The 14,754-nt window shown below is 38.3% G+C and overlaps 1 protein-coding gene across 2 annotated transcripts; it reads left to right on the top strand.

The window, feature by feature from the left end:
* Positions 1-3,217: 3,217 nt before the first annotated feature.
* Positions 3,218-14,455, top strand: me2 (malic enzyme 2, NAD(+)-dependent, mitochondrial). 2 transcript variants are annotated; one of them, XM_077562025.1, is made up of 15 exons: positions 3,218-3,368; positions 5,250-5,398; positions 7,853-7,986; positions 8,058-8,207; positions 9,108-9,183; positions 9,260-9,421; positions 9,489-9,702; positions 9,971-10,068; positions 10,146-10,259; positions 10,383-10,494; positions 11,207-11,349; positions 11,584-11,686; positions 12,208-12,278; positions 12,427-12,525; positions 12,622-14,455. In XM_077562025.1, the coding sequence occupies exons 2-15, from the start codon at positions 5,282-5,284 to the stop codon at positions 12,784-12,786; spliced, it is 1,758 nt and encodes a 585-aa protein (XP_077418151.1). In that variant the 5' UTR covers positions 3,218-3,368; positions 5,250-5,281; the 3' UTR covers positions 12,787-14,455. The 2 variants fall into 2 exon arrangements, with proteins under 2 accessions (XP_077418151.1, XP_077418150.1); XM_077562024.1 differs by having other exon boundaries at positions 10,146-10,494.
* Positions 14,456-14,754: the final 299 nt, after the last annotated feature.

Genomic DNA, 14,754 nt, shown 5'->3' with positions numbered 1-14,754 from the left:
ACTAGGGTTAGGGTTGGAAAGTAGGGTTTTAAACTCGTTTTAGGGTTTGAAAGTAGGGTTAGGGTTTGAAAGTAGGGTTTTGAACTAGTGTTAGGGTTTGAAAGTAGTGTTTTATACTAGGGCTAGGGTTTGAAAGTAGGGTTTTAAACTAGTGTTAGGGTTTGAAAGTAGGGTTTTAAACTAGGGTGAGGGTTACAAAGTAGGGTTTTAAACTAGGGTTAGGGTTTGAAAGTAGGGTTTTAAACTTGTGTTAGGGTTTGAAAGTAGGGTTTTAAACTAGTTAGGGTTTGAAAGTAGGGTTTTAAACTAGGGTTTGGGTTTCAAAGTAGGGTTTTAAACTAGGGTTAGGGTTTGAAAGTAGGGTTATATGGTTTGAAAGTCGGGTTTGAAAGTAGGGTTTAAAAGTAGGGTTTGAAAGTAGGGTTTTAAACTTGTGTTAGGGTTTGAAAGTAGGGTTTTAAACTAGGGTTAGGGTTTGAAAGTAGGGTTTTAAACTAGGGTTAGGGTTTGAAAGTAGGGTTAGGGTTTGAAAGTAGGGTTTTAAACTAGGGTTAGGGTTTCAAAGTAGGGTTTTAAACTAGCGCTAGAGTTTGAAAGTAGGGTTAGGGTTTGAAAGTAGGGTTTTAAACTAGGGTTAGGGTTTCAAAGTAGGGTTTTAAACTAGGGTTAGTGTTTGAAAGTAGGGTTTTAAACTTGTGTTAGGGTTTGAAAGTAGGGTTCTAAACTAGTTTTAGGGTTTGAAAGTAGGGTTTTAAACTACTTTCCCTAACACTACTTTAAAACCCTACTTGAAACCCTAACCCTAGTTTAAAACCCTACTTTCAAACCCTAACACTATTTCAAAACCCTACTTTCAAACCCTAACCCTAGTTTAAAACCCTAATTTGAAACCCTAACCCTAGTTTAAAACGGTTAAAGTTTTAAACTAGGATTGGGGTTTGAAAGTAGGGTTTTAGGGTTTGAAAGTAGGGTTTTAAACTAGGGTTAGGGTTTCAAATCAGGGTTTTAAACTAGTGTTAGGGTTTGAAAGTAGGGTTTTAAACTAGTGTTAGGGTTTAAAAGAAGGGTTTTAAACTTGTGTTAGGGTTTGAAAGGAGGGTTTTAAACTTGTGTTAGGGTTTCAAAGTAGGGTTTTAAAATAGTGTTAGGGTTTGAAAGTTGGGTTTTAAACTAGGGTAAGGGTTTGAAAGTAAGGTTTTAAACTAGGGTTAGGGTTTCACATTAGGGTTTTAAACTAGGGTTAGGGTTTCAAATTAGGGTTTTAAACTAGGGTTAGGGTTTGAAAGTAGGATTTTAAACTAGGGTAAGGGTTTGAAAGTAGGGTTTTAAACTAGGGTTAGGGTTTTAAACCAGGGTTAGGGTTTCAAAGTAGGGTTTAAAACTAGTGTTAGGGTTTGAAAGTAGGGTTTTAAACTAGGGTTAGGGTTACAACGTAGGGTTTTAAACTAGTGTTAGGGATCCAAAGTAGGGTTTTAAACTAGGGTTAGGGTTTGAAAGTGGGGTTAGGGTTTGAAAGTGGGGTTTTAAACAAGGGTTAGGGTTTCAAATTAGGGTTTTAAACTAGTGTTAGGGTTTGAAAGTAGGGTTTTAAACTAGGGTTAGGGTTTCAAATTAGGGTTTTAAACTAGTGTTAGGGTTTGAAAGTAGGGTTTTAAAATAGTGTTCGGGTTTGAAAGTAGGGTTCTAAACTAGGGTTAGGGTTTCAAAGTAGGGTTTTAAACTAGGGTTAGGGTTTCAAAGTGGGGTTAGGGTTTGAAAGTAGGGTTCTAAACTAGGGTTAGGGTTTCAAAGTAGGGTTTTAAACTAGGGTTAGGGTTTCAAAGTAGGGTTTTAAACTAGGGTTAGGGTTTGAAAGTAGGGTTTTAAACTAGGGTTAGGGTTTCAAATTAGGGTTTTAAACTTGTGGTAGGATTTGAAAGTAGGGTTTTAAACTAGGGTTAGGGTTTGAAAGTAGGGTTTTAAACTAGGGTTAGGGTTTGAAAGTAGGGTTTTAAACTAGGGTTGGGGTTTCAAAGTAGGGTTTTAAACTAGGGTTAAGGTTTCAAAGTAGGGTTTTAAAATAGTGTTAGGGTTTGAAAGTTGGGTTTTAAACTAAGGTTAGGGTTTCAAAGTAGGGTTTTAAACTAGTGTTAGGGTTTGAAAGTAGGGTTTTAAACTAGGGTTAGGGTTTGAAAGTAGGGTTTTAAACTTGTGTTAGGGTTTGAAAGTAGGGTTGTAAACTAGGGTTAGGGTTTCAAAGTAGGGTTTTAAACTAGTGTTAGGGTTTGAAAGTAGGGTTTTAAACTAGCGTTAGGGTTTCAAAGTAGGGTTTTAAACTAGGGTTAGGGTTTCAAAGTAGGGTTTTAAAATAGTGTTAGGGTTTGAAAGTTGGGTTTTAAACTAGGGTTAGGGTTTCAAAGTAGGGTTTTAAACTAGTGTTAGGGTTTGAAAGTAGGGTTTTAAACTAGGGTTAGGGTTTGAAAGTAGGGTTTTAAACTTGTGTTAGGGTTTGAAAGTAGGGTTGTAAACTAGGGTTAGGGTTTCAAAGTAGGGTTTTAAACTAGTGTTAGGGTTTGAAAGTAGGGTTTTAAACTAGGGTTAGGGTTTCAAATTGGGGTTTTAAACTAGGGTTAGGGTTTGAAAGTAGGGTTTTAAACTTGGGTTAGGGTTTGAAAGTAGGGTTTTAAACTAAGTTTAGGGTTTCAAAGTAGGGTTTTAAACTAGTGTTAGGGTTTGAAAGTAGGGTTTTAAACTAGGGTTAGGGTTTGAAAGTAGGGTTTTAAACTACGGTTAGGGTTTCAAAGTAGGGTTTTAAACTAGGATTTGGATTTCAAAGTAGGGTTTTAAACTAGGGTTATATTTGTATTTATTATTTATTGTTCATTAATTTAATTAGAATAAAAACCTAATTATGTAATATTTTTACTGTATAAATCTATCTACACAAGATAAATCGCCAATACCAATTATTTAATTTAATTTAATTTAATTATTTTTATGTTACTACTGTATTTTATTACTGACAATAAATTTAAATTAATTTACCCAATTACTGTATCTAATTTGGACCATATAATACTTTGCTCACCACTACTGTACTCTTTACTTTTTACGGTAAAGTGACGGCGCATTTTTTTCTGGTTTTGTTTTTATAAAGGCATGCGCATATTGTTAGTTACGGTAAACGGCGGACTTGAATCCCGTCTTCTGATTGGCTGAGCGCGCAAGTTCCTCTCGACTGTGAGTGCCAATCTTCTTCTCTCTGTACATCTCTACTGTGGCTTCTGCTGCCACCGGAACAGTCAACGAAGTCGCCGGCAGTTATAGGAAATATGCCCCTGAAAGATTCACTTTAAAAGAACCTCGGTGACATAAATCTTCAAACCCAGGTATGTCGTCATTTAAAAACGTGCGCCATTGAAGGAACTTGTCAAGAGTTTTGAGAGGGTGCGTGATTTAATGAATATCTGTGACGTGCGCTTGCGTCAGTTCAACGAGCAACACGCAACGGTATGTGACATTCGTTTTTAAAATAGCTTCTTAAACACGTCTACCGTCTGTAAGGTCAAGCCTAATGGGTTATTGCTGTTATTAGCGGCGCGTGACAGGCGGCTAAGCTATCCATGAGCTTGCTAGCGCCGCTCCATTCATTCAGAATGGCGTACTGCAGCTTCAAGCTGTCCTACTGTACTGTTCTTTAACGAGACGCTTTATCACCCTCCCTTGTTTCACGAGTTACACAGTTCTCAATAAAGTCGCCACATTTGTCCTTCAAAGGCATTATGACTAGTACGGTATTGTTGGAATGAATGGTCGCTTTCACTTGGCATGATCTCCGACCTGACATCATAAAACTTCACACATGAAAGCATGTCAGTAGGTGTGTTTTTAATGTACGCTACACCTCGAGGCTCGAGATAATGGCTATTGTCTACAAAAGAGGAAACAAGCTTATTGTGTTACCTCAAGATCAACCAACAGAGTCTAATAGGTTGAACTTAACGTTGAGTTGAGAACCACTTTTTGCCAGAGAATTGATTGGAAATGAACTGCTGCCTTAAATTTACCTGTTCACTTTTATCCCCCTTTGGAATTTATCCACAGCTTGTCAATCCAAAACTCACCCATTCACGCTTTTTATGCTCATTCTGGAACATATTAAGATGCCAGTTGCCACAAGCTGGCGCCCAAGATAACCCCAAATTGGTGTCAAGGAATTATGTTGAAATGATACATTTGATTAAGAGCTAGCCTTAGTAGTAGAAGATGTTTGCTTGTTCAATGCCTTAGCCCCACTTTGGTCGTCATGGTAACAACATATGTGGTGTTGGTGAGTGTTGCCATAATTTAGCTGACACACAAAACACTGAACAGACAATTCCACACAAATCTGTTGTACCAGCTTGATGTTAGACTGAAATGAAAAAGCTTCAATCAACACTTTTAGTGGAGTCGTGTTGAATAATGTGGAGTTGTTAGTTGTTCTCAAACTGAGAGGAAGTGAAATAGAGATTGGCCCAGACTTGAAAATTGCTTACATATTTCCTTTGGGTTAACTAACGACAAAGTTCAAGTCAAATGCAGAGCAGCCACTTCAAATCACAATTCTACTTCAAATGCAGGCCTTCCCTAGTCACGTCACTAAATCAGGTCACCAAAATATTTGAAAGCACCCGCACCTTCCTGTATGTATGTAATCATTTCCTTCTTTCTTCGCGTGGAGCAGCAATGAGATAAGGATTATGTCCATCCCTCAAAGCTTTGTTTTCACGAGCACTAAATCACTGACGTCGACATGAAGATTAAAGACCTCAGTGTTTCTAATCCTTCACTGTGTGAATTGTCTCTTTTTACTGTGGTTTAATGGAAACCCTCCATATTGACCTTATACAAATAATGTACATAATGTCAAAATGAGTAATCTGTCACTATGATTTTAAAATATTTTTTAGATGGCAAGAATGGGGGGAAAAAAAGATCCCCAGGACCACTCACTATTTCAAAGAGAGAAAAAAGCAAAACAAAAGTATTTTCTGTCCAAAAACAACACGCACCGCTTCCTGATTTCTTCTGCTGCCATTTTAGGCAGTCAACTAGTTGGGCCTGAATTACGTGCATGCGCCCAAAGCTGGTTGCTGCCAACAATGTAATTAAAATGGCTATAGAACACGATGACGTTTTTATTTCCTGAATTCTTCTGCCGTCCCTTTTGCTTCATCTCCCAAGGCATTATTTCTCTTCACCCTTCCTCTCTTACTGTTTCCTTTCAGCTTTTCGGCTCCCAGACTGTCGACGGTCCATCATGTTGTCCCGGCTGAGCCGCAGCTTTTCTTTGAGGCCCGCCTTTGTGTCTACCTGCAGATGGGCACACACCAAAGAGAAGGGCAAGCCGTTAATGCTCAACCCCCGCACCAACAAAGTAAGTGTGCTTTCAACACGTACAATATATTATCACGTAATGAGCTTATAGTTATTGTGCGCCAGAGTGAAAAACAATTACTGTACATGTACTGTATGTCACACTATAATATAGTTATGGAATTCAAATGTCTCCTGTAGACCAGATTGATGCTTCCCACCTTTGCTTACCATATTTTCTCGTAGTGTTTATTTACTTACTATAACTTTGTCTAAAATGGGTGAATTATTGAATCTGTGTATAACTTCATTGTCATAATAATTATTTTGGGATTATTAAAAACAAATCATACAGTCCAAATAGTCCTTTACAAAAAAAAAACACCCCCAAGGAATGTTTCACGATCACACAACTCTCCACTGTGACTATAAATAGGGGAAAAAAAGGTTACATGTACAGTTCTGCATATCCGTTTATCCTTATTAACATTAAATAAAATAAAACAATGACTAAATCTGCACAATAACTTAATTTACACAGTTTATACTGCCAGTGCACATGCTGCCATCTAGTGTAGTGGATGCGCAATAACACTTAATTGTAGTGCAGCAAAAAAAAGAAAAAAAGCATGTGCACTGGGCATGCCCCACTTTTTGAGAAGGGCTGGTTTAAATTAATCTCATTCTTTTTTTTTTTCTTTTTTTTGAATAGGCATTATTCATTTATTTTCCGAACTGCTTATCCTCTCTAGGGTAGCAGAACAGGCATTATAGTTGTTATAATGTATAAACTAATCAGAATGACAATATCCAATCGTGTCTGTTTATAACAGAAGTTACTTTCTGAATAAATATGTATATAAAAATGATATACAATATCATATGTATTTTAATCAATTGAATATTTTGTTGTATTTTTCTTCCCCATTCTCCTAATATTTTTTGTTTCTCCAAGGTGGAATATAGGAAATCTCAAGGCCGTTTCCAGGCATACTTTGTGGTGTTCTGTTGTGTTCAATAAATCTAGTCTAGACTCCTCGCTCCTCACTAGCTTTCTCATTTGTGAAAGTGGAGACGTTCTTCAGATGCAGCAAATCAAATTTGGCGAGTCGAGACATCAGTCAAGACCGTCTCATTGAAACTACACAATGTACAAAATGATTTCTTACAGCAGGACTACAATTCTTAAGCATTATTTTGGTTAGGATTTCAAACCTTACACAGTTTTGTTGGTGTTTATTCATGCTGTGAATTTTAATGGCTCACTGCTGGTTTTTTTTTTTGTGAATGGCCAACAAAATGGGATTTGTGATGTAGCTGTAACATCACGAATGAGGCTTGGTCTCACCCTGTACTGGTTATGCCCCACATGGACCTGAAGAGAAGTGTTGCCGTGCTAAAAATAGACATTCCAACCTTAAATGTAAACAGGTCCCTCACTAACCAACTGTGATCAAGTCTTAGTAATCAGCTACAATGTTGTATTATGTTTAAGTGCAGCTAATACATTTTCAGCATGCATGTTGCAATCACTTATAGTGGCGAACTAGTGAGGAAAAATTTTCCATCAGCGTGACTTTGCATTTTGCAGAGGATCCCCTCACCCTGTCCAAAATAAGGAGCCTCAGATGTTAGAGATTAGTGTGAGAAGCCCTAACATAGTCATGTACACGAACATACGCCACCCCGTCATGTTTGTCTCATTTATTGGCTTCCTGTAAACAACGCCCCTCTCGACCCTTTCCAAAGTGCTTTTGCGAGCTCTCAGCTGTCGGTTTCTCCTGTCAGGAATGGAAAAAGTCCGCCTGTTCTAATGGCACTCTGCCACCTTGTAGTTAACATATATACAGGACTGGCAGACTATATACCGTACCTCAAATGGTGTCTTAATTTACTCAACTGTTGAGTGCCAAGTGTTCGACAGGAGGAATTTATTCTTACATTTAAAAATTTAAAAAGGAGGGGAAAAGAAGGAGTTTAACTGATGTGGCACATTTTTATTCAAGGGCACTTCTCAAGGAAAGGTGTTTAAGTGGATCCCTCAGGGGGAATTGCAAGCTTCGATTTGAGGTCAGACATTTGTTCAAGTGAAATAGTCAGCGGAAAAGATGTCTAATTGGGGTGAGGCATTTATTGATTGAAGTGGAATCCTCTGGAAAAGGAGCCACCTAATTGAGGAAAAGCATTTATTTGTTCCGGTGGAATCCTTTGATTTATTTGTGGAATCCTTGGGGTAAACGAGGGGTGTAATTTGGGGCGAGGCATTTATTTTTTACAAGTGGAATTCTCAGGAGAAAACAGAGGCATATATTGAAGTGAGATGTTTATTTGTTCAAGAGGACAACAGTGTGTGGAATCAAATGTTTGAGGAAAAACATGATACTGTATAAATGAATAGGATAACCAAACAATAAACATTTTGCCAGCCTCCTGTAAATGTGAACGCCACGCAAACCCTGACACTAATGTATTTGGTAGACGCTTCTCACTGTTGTCACTTTGTGCGTTTCCCCAGGGAATGGCCTTTTCTTTACAGGAGCGGCAGATGTTGGGCTTACACGGCCTGCTGCCTCCTAAAGTAGAAACTCAAGACCTCCAGGCCATGCGCTTCCAGAACAATCTCAAGAAAATGACGGATCCCCTTGAAAAGTAAAGACATGTTGACGCCAAGCATTGGTTAAAAAAAATCAAATAATTGCATTGTAATTTCTTCTGTGCAGGTACATTTACTTAATGGGCATCCAGGAGAGAAACGAGAGGCTCTTTTACAGAGTACTGATGGGCGACATTGAGGAACTGATGCCCATCGTCTACACTCCCACCGTTGGACTAGCCTGCACACAGTATGGACACATCTTTAGACGACCCAAGTAAGGAATCCATCAACTCTTCGTTTCACATTTTGACACTGTTTAACAGGAGGGGAGGGGTCAAAGTATATATTAGTTGCGTTAATTTAGCTGTTTTTAACTAAAATTGTTTAACTAAAATGTGCATTTTTTTATGTAGGCATTTAATTAAATAAATGGTTAATTGATCTGTCGTAATAAATAAATAAATGTTTATTGTGGGATACTGAGAAAACAATTGCATGCATGATGAAGAAATAGTTTGCATGACAAATAAATTTGTAAAATGTTTCCTTTTGACCAGATTGATGCCTCCTGTGGGGCGACATGTTGAATTTTTGATTTTTATATAAATATTTGAATTTTAGATTTTTATATAAATATTTGAATTTTAGATTTTTATATAAATATTTGAATTTTAGATTTTTATATAAATATTTGAATTTTTAAAAAAATGAATAAAATATATGGAAATAATGGTTTACAAAATAAAAAAAATTGAAATAAGTATTATTTTAATGTATAAATTAATGTCATAAAGTTTTGGGTTGAAGTATTTTAAATAATAAAAGTAAATAAGTAAAATAATATTTTACATATATATTGAAAAATTAATTAATTTTTAAAATACTTTTTAATAAACTATTTTACACATTTTACATACACATTTTATTTATTTATTTAATTTTATGTATAAACTATATATAAATATATATATATATATATATATATATATATATATATATATATATATATATATATATATATATATTTTTTTTTTAACTGATTCAGGAACCTGGCTCGTCTATCCATTTCAAAATCAAATGTTGTCCTTAAGCACAATATTTTGCCCGCCCCCTCTCCTATAGCTATGTGAAAGAGCACAACAAGGTATGGGAAGTCTAATTGTTTGTGTCCTAGGGGCTTGTTCATCTCCATTCTGGATAAAGGACACATCCGCTCCATCTTGGACAACTGGCCAGAGACCAATGTGGCCGTGAGGATCCTCTCCCAAAATCTCAGAATGGAAGTTGTAGTCCAAATACATGTTAACTAACGCTTGGCTCCTGTAGGCAGTGGTGGTGACTGACGGCGAGCGTATTTTAGGCCTGGGGGACCTGGGTGTTTACGGCATGGGAATCCCCGTTGGCAAACTCTGCCTGTACACAGCATGCGCCGGCATCAGACCTGAGAAGTGCCTGCCCGTCGTGATTGACGTCGGCACAAACAACGAGGTGACAAGGCGCTTTGTATAATCCCAAACTGTAAAATCGAATCATTCTCTTCATGCCCTCCAATCAGACTCTTCTCAAGGATCCGCTCTACATGGGCCTGTACCAGAGGAGAGACCGCTCTCAGGCTTATGACGACCTCATCGACGAGTTCATGGAGGCCGTGGTGGACAAATATGGGCAGGACACGCTGATTCAGTTTGAAGATTTTGGGAACCACAACGCCTTTCGCTTCCTTAGGAAGTACAGGGAGAAGTACTGCACCTTCAACGACGATATCCAAGGTTCAGTAATTCTTCTCAAAATTGGATACTGTACTTCCTCAAATTGTCTTTGTCTGTCTCGAAAAGCTTAGCGTGTTGAATATTGAATATTTAAACACCTTACCTTTAGTATATGGAGAGAAGCAGCGTTTTGATTCTTTAGTCCATCCTGGATGCATACAGAATTGAGAATTAAAAATCCTTGAATCCTTACTCCCAATAAATCCTTATACTCACACTGGTTAATATGCATTCATATGTATAATTGTGTTCATGTGTCTTATTGTAGGCACTGCAGCTGTGGCCCTCGCTGGTCTGCTCGCAGCTCGGAGGGCAACCGGGAAGCCCATCACAGACCACCAAGTGCTTTTCCTCGGAGCCGGAGAGGTAAACTGGTCGCTCCCCCAGTCAATCTTGTTGTTTTGTTTTACATTGAAATTTTGTACTTGCTGTCGCGTCCGCAGGCTGCTCTCGGCATCGCAAACCTGATCGTCATGGCCATGATGGAGTCGGGCATGTCGCAGGCGGACGCCAGGGAAAAGATCTGGATGTTCGACAAAGACGGTTTACTCGTAAAGGTCGTCAGAGGCATTAAGGACGCACGGAAGTCGTCTGCGTTGCTTCTTGTCCGGCTCAATGAAGTTATTTGCTTCAGCAATATGTCGTCGTTATTGATTGGCTGTGCTGTTTTGTGTCTTCAGGGAAGGTTGCAGGCAACGGACAGCAACCAGGAAGCATTTGTTCACGACAGTCCTGGTGACGTTCACAGCTTTTTGGATGCCGTCAACACCATCAGACCTACCGCTATCATTGGTAAGTGCGTGTTTATCAGGCTTTTGTGTTCAGCTAGTCGGTCATTAACCTTATAAATATATGAGAGAAAATACAGATTCTATGTAAATAGAGTATTTATTGGTACTTTTGAACAAACAAATGTTGTTGTTTAATCAACTTCACATACGACTTTTGATTTGTGTCATATTAGATAAATACAGTCACAATGCTTTCAATTTGTACATTTATAACTGTCAAAAATATAATAATAAACAGACATATCAAACATATTAGTGTTTCCAAACGTCAGAAAGAATATTTCCCACTATTAATAGGTGTCTATTTTGCAAGGGCACTGGAAAAGCCATCAGCTCGGTGATACTGCCCTCTTATGGATTATCCGTGCAATGCATGTATCAGATCATATACGTCAGGGTTTTAATGGGGGAAAAAATATTATACTCATTAAATAGAGGACTCAAAATGTCTTGTATTTAATATCATACGTTTGGCTTTATAGGGTTAAAATTATTATTTTTGAATGTATATCGGGGGAAAAAATATTATACTCATTAAATAGAGGACTCAAAATGTCTTGTATTTTAACATGATACGTTTGGCTTTATAGGGTTAAAATTATTATTGTTGAATGTATATTGGGGGGAAAAATGTTGGGGACCCCATGTGCTACCTCCTAATCTCACACCCCACTCATGTCTTAACTTGAAACGTTTATCTTGCTCACTGGCAGGCGTGGCGGGAGCCGGTCGGCTGTTCAGCCACGACGTCATCAAGGCCATGGGCGCCATGAACGAGCGGCCCATCATCTTCGCCCTGAGCAACCCAACCGCCAAAGCAGAGTGCACCGCTGAGGACGCGTACACGCTTACAGACGTATACACGATTGATGGTTTTGCAAATAATATACTGTGTAGTGAACTCCCGCATATTCACAGTTGGGCATTCTGGAATTGGTCTATTCTTGTGGCATTCACAGGCAATTATAAACCTTTTTGTGTGGGCGGGTGTCAATTCTGCTTATATTTTTGCCATTTACAGCAAATAGCGGAGGTTCACTCTTTCGGGATTTATTGGTATTCTAACAGCACAATATACACACACACACAGGGTAGATGTCTTTTCGCCAGCGGCAGTCCATTTGATCCCGTGACTCTGAGTGACGGACGAGTCGTCACTCCCGGACAAGGCAACAACGCTTACATCTTTCCCGGTGAGCAACACAACGAATACCAGTGTTTCCCACAGATTTGAAATTTGAAATATACTTGGGTGGGTGGACTCCGGCGGCAAGGTTTCGGGTGGGGGGTATTAGGTTCAGGGTTTGGGGGCAGCAAGGCCGGGGGGGCCTTTAGGGTCAGGGTGTTCCCCACCCCAAAAAAAAAAAGTTTGGGTCGTTTTTCACTTCATATGATGCATTCTAGTGAATTTTCAGACTAAAAATGTTGATAACACATTACTCAGTGACACCATATTTTTCGCACTTATTTTGTGTAAAAAATTAAAAAATAATAACATCAATAAAATAAGGCAGTCAGATGTAACATATACGGTATATCCGGTTGCGACACGTTTTTTTTGTTTTTATTTTTTTTAAGAAATTTTCTTGCAAACTTCTTGGGTGGCGGCCAGTTTACTTAAGTGTCCCGCCCAAATATGATCATGTTCTAGGAAAGACGATACGCTTTACTGTTCAGGAGCAGTTGAGCCTCATATTGTTTTTGTGTGTGACAGGTGTGGCCTTGGCTGTTATCCTGAGCGGAGTGCGCCACATCAGTGACACGGTGTTCTTGGAGGCCGCCAAGGTCCGTTATTGCCGCACAAGTTTTTTTTTTTTTTCCCCTCAATAATATGAATATATCCTCTTAACAGTCCCACTTTTTTTTTTCTTGTAAATTTGTGATTTATGTTGGTCCACTATTAGTACTGTATCTCTTGCTGTTGTTCCTGCAGACACTGGCAGAGCAGCTGACCGACAAAGAGCTGGAAGAAGGCCGACTGTACCCACCTCTGTCCAACATCCGAGAAGTTTCTCTCCAGATGGCTGTCAAGGCAAGACAAATACACTTTTCCCCCCACCCTCACTTCAGCCGCCCCGTTCCGACAATGACATCATTGTGACGAAGCGCTCTCGATGCGTATTTGCAGGTGGTGGAGTACGTGTACGCCAAAGGCATGGCGTTTCGCTACCCGGAGCCGGTGGACAAGAATGCCTTTGTGCACGCCACCGTGTGGAACACTAATTATGACTCCTTCCTACCCGACACCTATGACTGGCCCGGGGTCAGCTTCAGCCCCGAGTCAAGAAACTAAATGTACAATCACTTACTCCTTTAGTAACTTTGTGCACTTCACTCGTTACAATCACATTGCAGAGGGCAACTGAACATGTATTATGTTACATAACAGCTGCCATGTGACAGCGTGGACATTTTAGTTTGACATTGTTGCTGTTCTTTCTTGCCGCTTTAATCAATGCATTCAACAGCACCCTCTAGTGGTACAAAAAGGCTGCACAAAAATGTAGTTTAAGTGGTGAAAGCTTTTAGAGTAGACGCACAAGATGAGTAAACAACTAATTGGAAGTCAGATTAAGCGGAGCGCACACACATTTTTTAACAGATTAATCAATCGTTTGAAAGTACCAGACATCACACCAAATTTGAAAAAAAAAAGCCTTATAGTTTATGGTGTACTTGAGATGACCAATACATATGAATTTACGATCATAAGTAATGGATAAGTTTAACATTTATGATTTCAGACCTTTTTCGAGCATATTGGGTATGCATATTTATTCTGAACATTGTAAGAAAAAAATATTTGTGACATTGTTGTCTTAGTTTTATTAATTATTCATGTTGAGAAAGTTATAACTTTTTTGGGGGGAGGGGCAAAAACACTCCAAGCAGAAAAAATTATGGAAGTATCATGCAGCTATTCGTCCATCCTATGTTTTTGATGTGTAATTCTATTTGCTGTTGTATATTGTTTAGGGCACTCCTTTTAATGATTTACCATCGTTATTGTTCTTCCCAGAAATTTTGATGTGAAAACAGCATCGAATGAAGCACTGCTTTTCAAAGTAAGGGCCTGTAAATACAACTTCTCCGTGTTGTTGCTATAAGAGCCACGGGTGTGATTAAACTCATCTCACACTTGGAAAAACTACGGCTTTAAAATCTTAGATCAGTATTGCCTTCTCTATATGGTCCTTTTTCCAAAATGAAAGTTGTTGCTATTGCTTGTGTGTGAACTAAGCATTAAGTACAATTTCCAATCACAATGTTCAAAATTATTTTTCTAAATGTCATGCAGAATGAAGTACAGGTAGTTTCTAACCTATGAAATCCCAGTGTGGTAGCCTAATTGTATTTTCTGTACTTTGCAGATTTTTACAGCACATACCAGTCATTTTTGCTAAATTATTGTGGGGGAAAAAAAGAGTGAAAAATGTAGGTCTATTTTTCTAATGTACTGTAGTACTGTTCAGATGTTTTGTACACAAAATGTTTTGTTTTGTTTATTTCTACATGTTGCTGCATAAATTAGTCACTGTGACCTCATACACTGGATGCACACAAACCGCATGGCCTAACAAGAAACATGAACCTATTATGAACCTATTACTTTGATTAACTTGGTGTTTAGGGTGATGTCAAATGTCAGGATATCTTCTAAGTGGACAGTAAGTTTGTCTTGTGTTATATGATGGATTCAAAATGCAGCTTTAATTGTCATACTGTATGTCTAAAATGTATTTATTTCAAGAAAACTTCCATGAACTGTTAGTCTGTGTTGTCACTGTACCTAATGTTATTAGTGTACTGTATACGTATTTGTAGTACCCTATAATAAAATGTTTATTTGTACAATCTAAACAGTAAAATTGCCTTACCCTCTGTTTGCAGGGAACCCAATGTTGCTGCTGCTTAACAATACTTGTATGTTCATAGAAGTGATTAAAAGGACTTAAAATGTACACTTGTGTCTTTATTTTCCATCGATACGTTCTACTTGTGATGTTAAGATATCCTACTGTTAGAACGCACCACGTCGTCTCACGTCTGTCGTCATCTTTACGCGACGAATTTTGCAGGTAAAAGGTAATAATTCAGCGGAACTGTTCATTTTTTGTTGTTTTTTCTATTGGTTTATTAATTCAAACTCCAACATCCAATTCAAACTGAGCACACAAACCAGAACGTTGATGTCAAACAAGACACAAGAAAAACAAAACACACAAAACAAAAAGTCTAATCAGACAGTAAAATTTTCAAG

This window comes from Vanacampus margaritifer, chromosome 3, assembly GCF_051991255.1.
Source record: "Vanacampus margaritifer isolate UIUO_Vmar chromosome 3, RoL_Vmar_1.0, whole genome shotgun sequence".
Lineage (NCBI taxonomy): Eukaryota > Metazoa > Chordata > Actinopteri > Syngnathiformes > Syngnathidae > Vanacampus > Vanacampus margaritifer.
The sequence above is the reverse complement of the archived record's forward strand: the minus strand, read 5'-3'. Positions and strand labels throughout refer to the sequence as shown.

Coding starts and splice junctions, on each gene's coding strand:
- me2 (XM_077562024.1), top strand. CDS start 5,282: ATGTTGTCCCGGCTGAGCCGCAGCTTTTCTTTGAGGCCCGCCTTTGTG. Junction 5,399..7,852: donor TCAACCCCCGCACCAACAAA/GTAAGTGTGCTT, acceptor GCGTTTCCCCAG/GGAATGGCCTTTTCTTTACA. Junction 9,703..9,970: donor CTTCAACGACGATATCCAAG/GTTCAGTAATTC, acceptor GTCTTATTGTAG/GCACTGCAGCTGTGGCCCTC.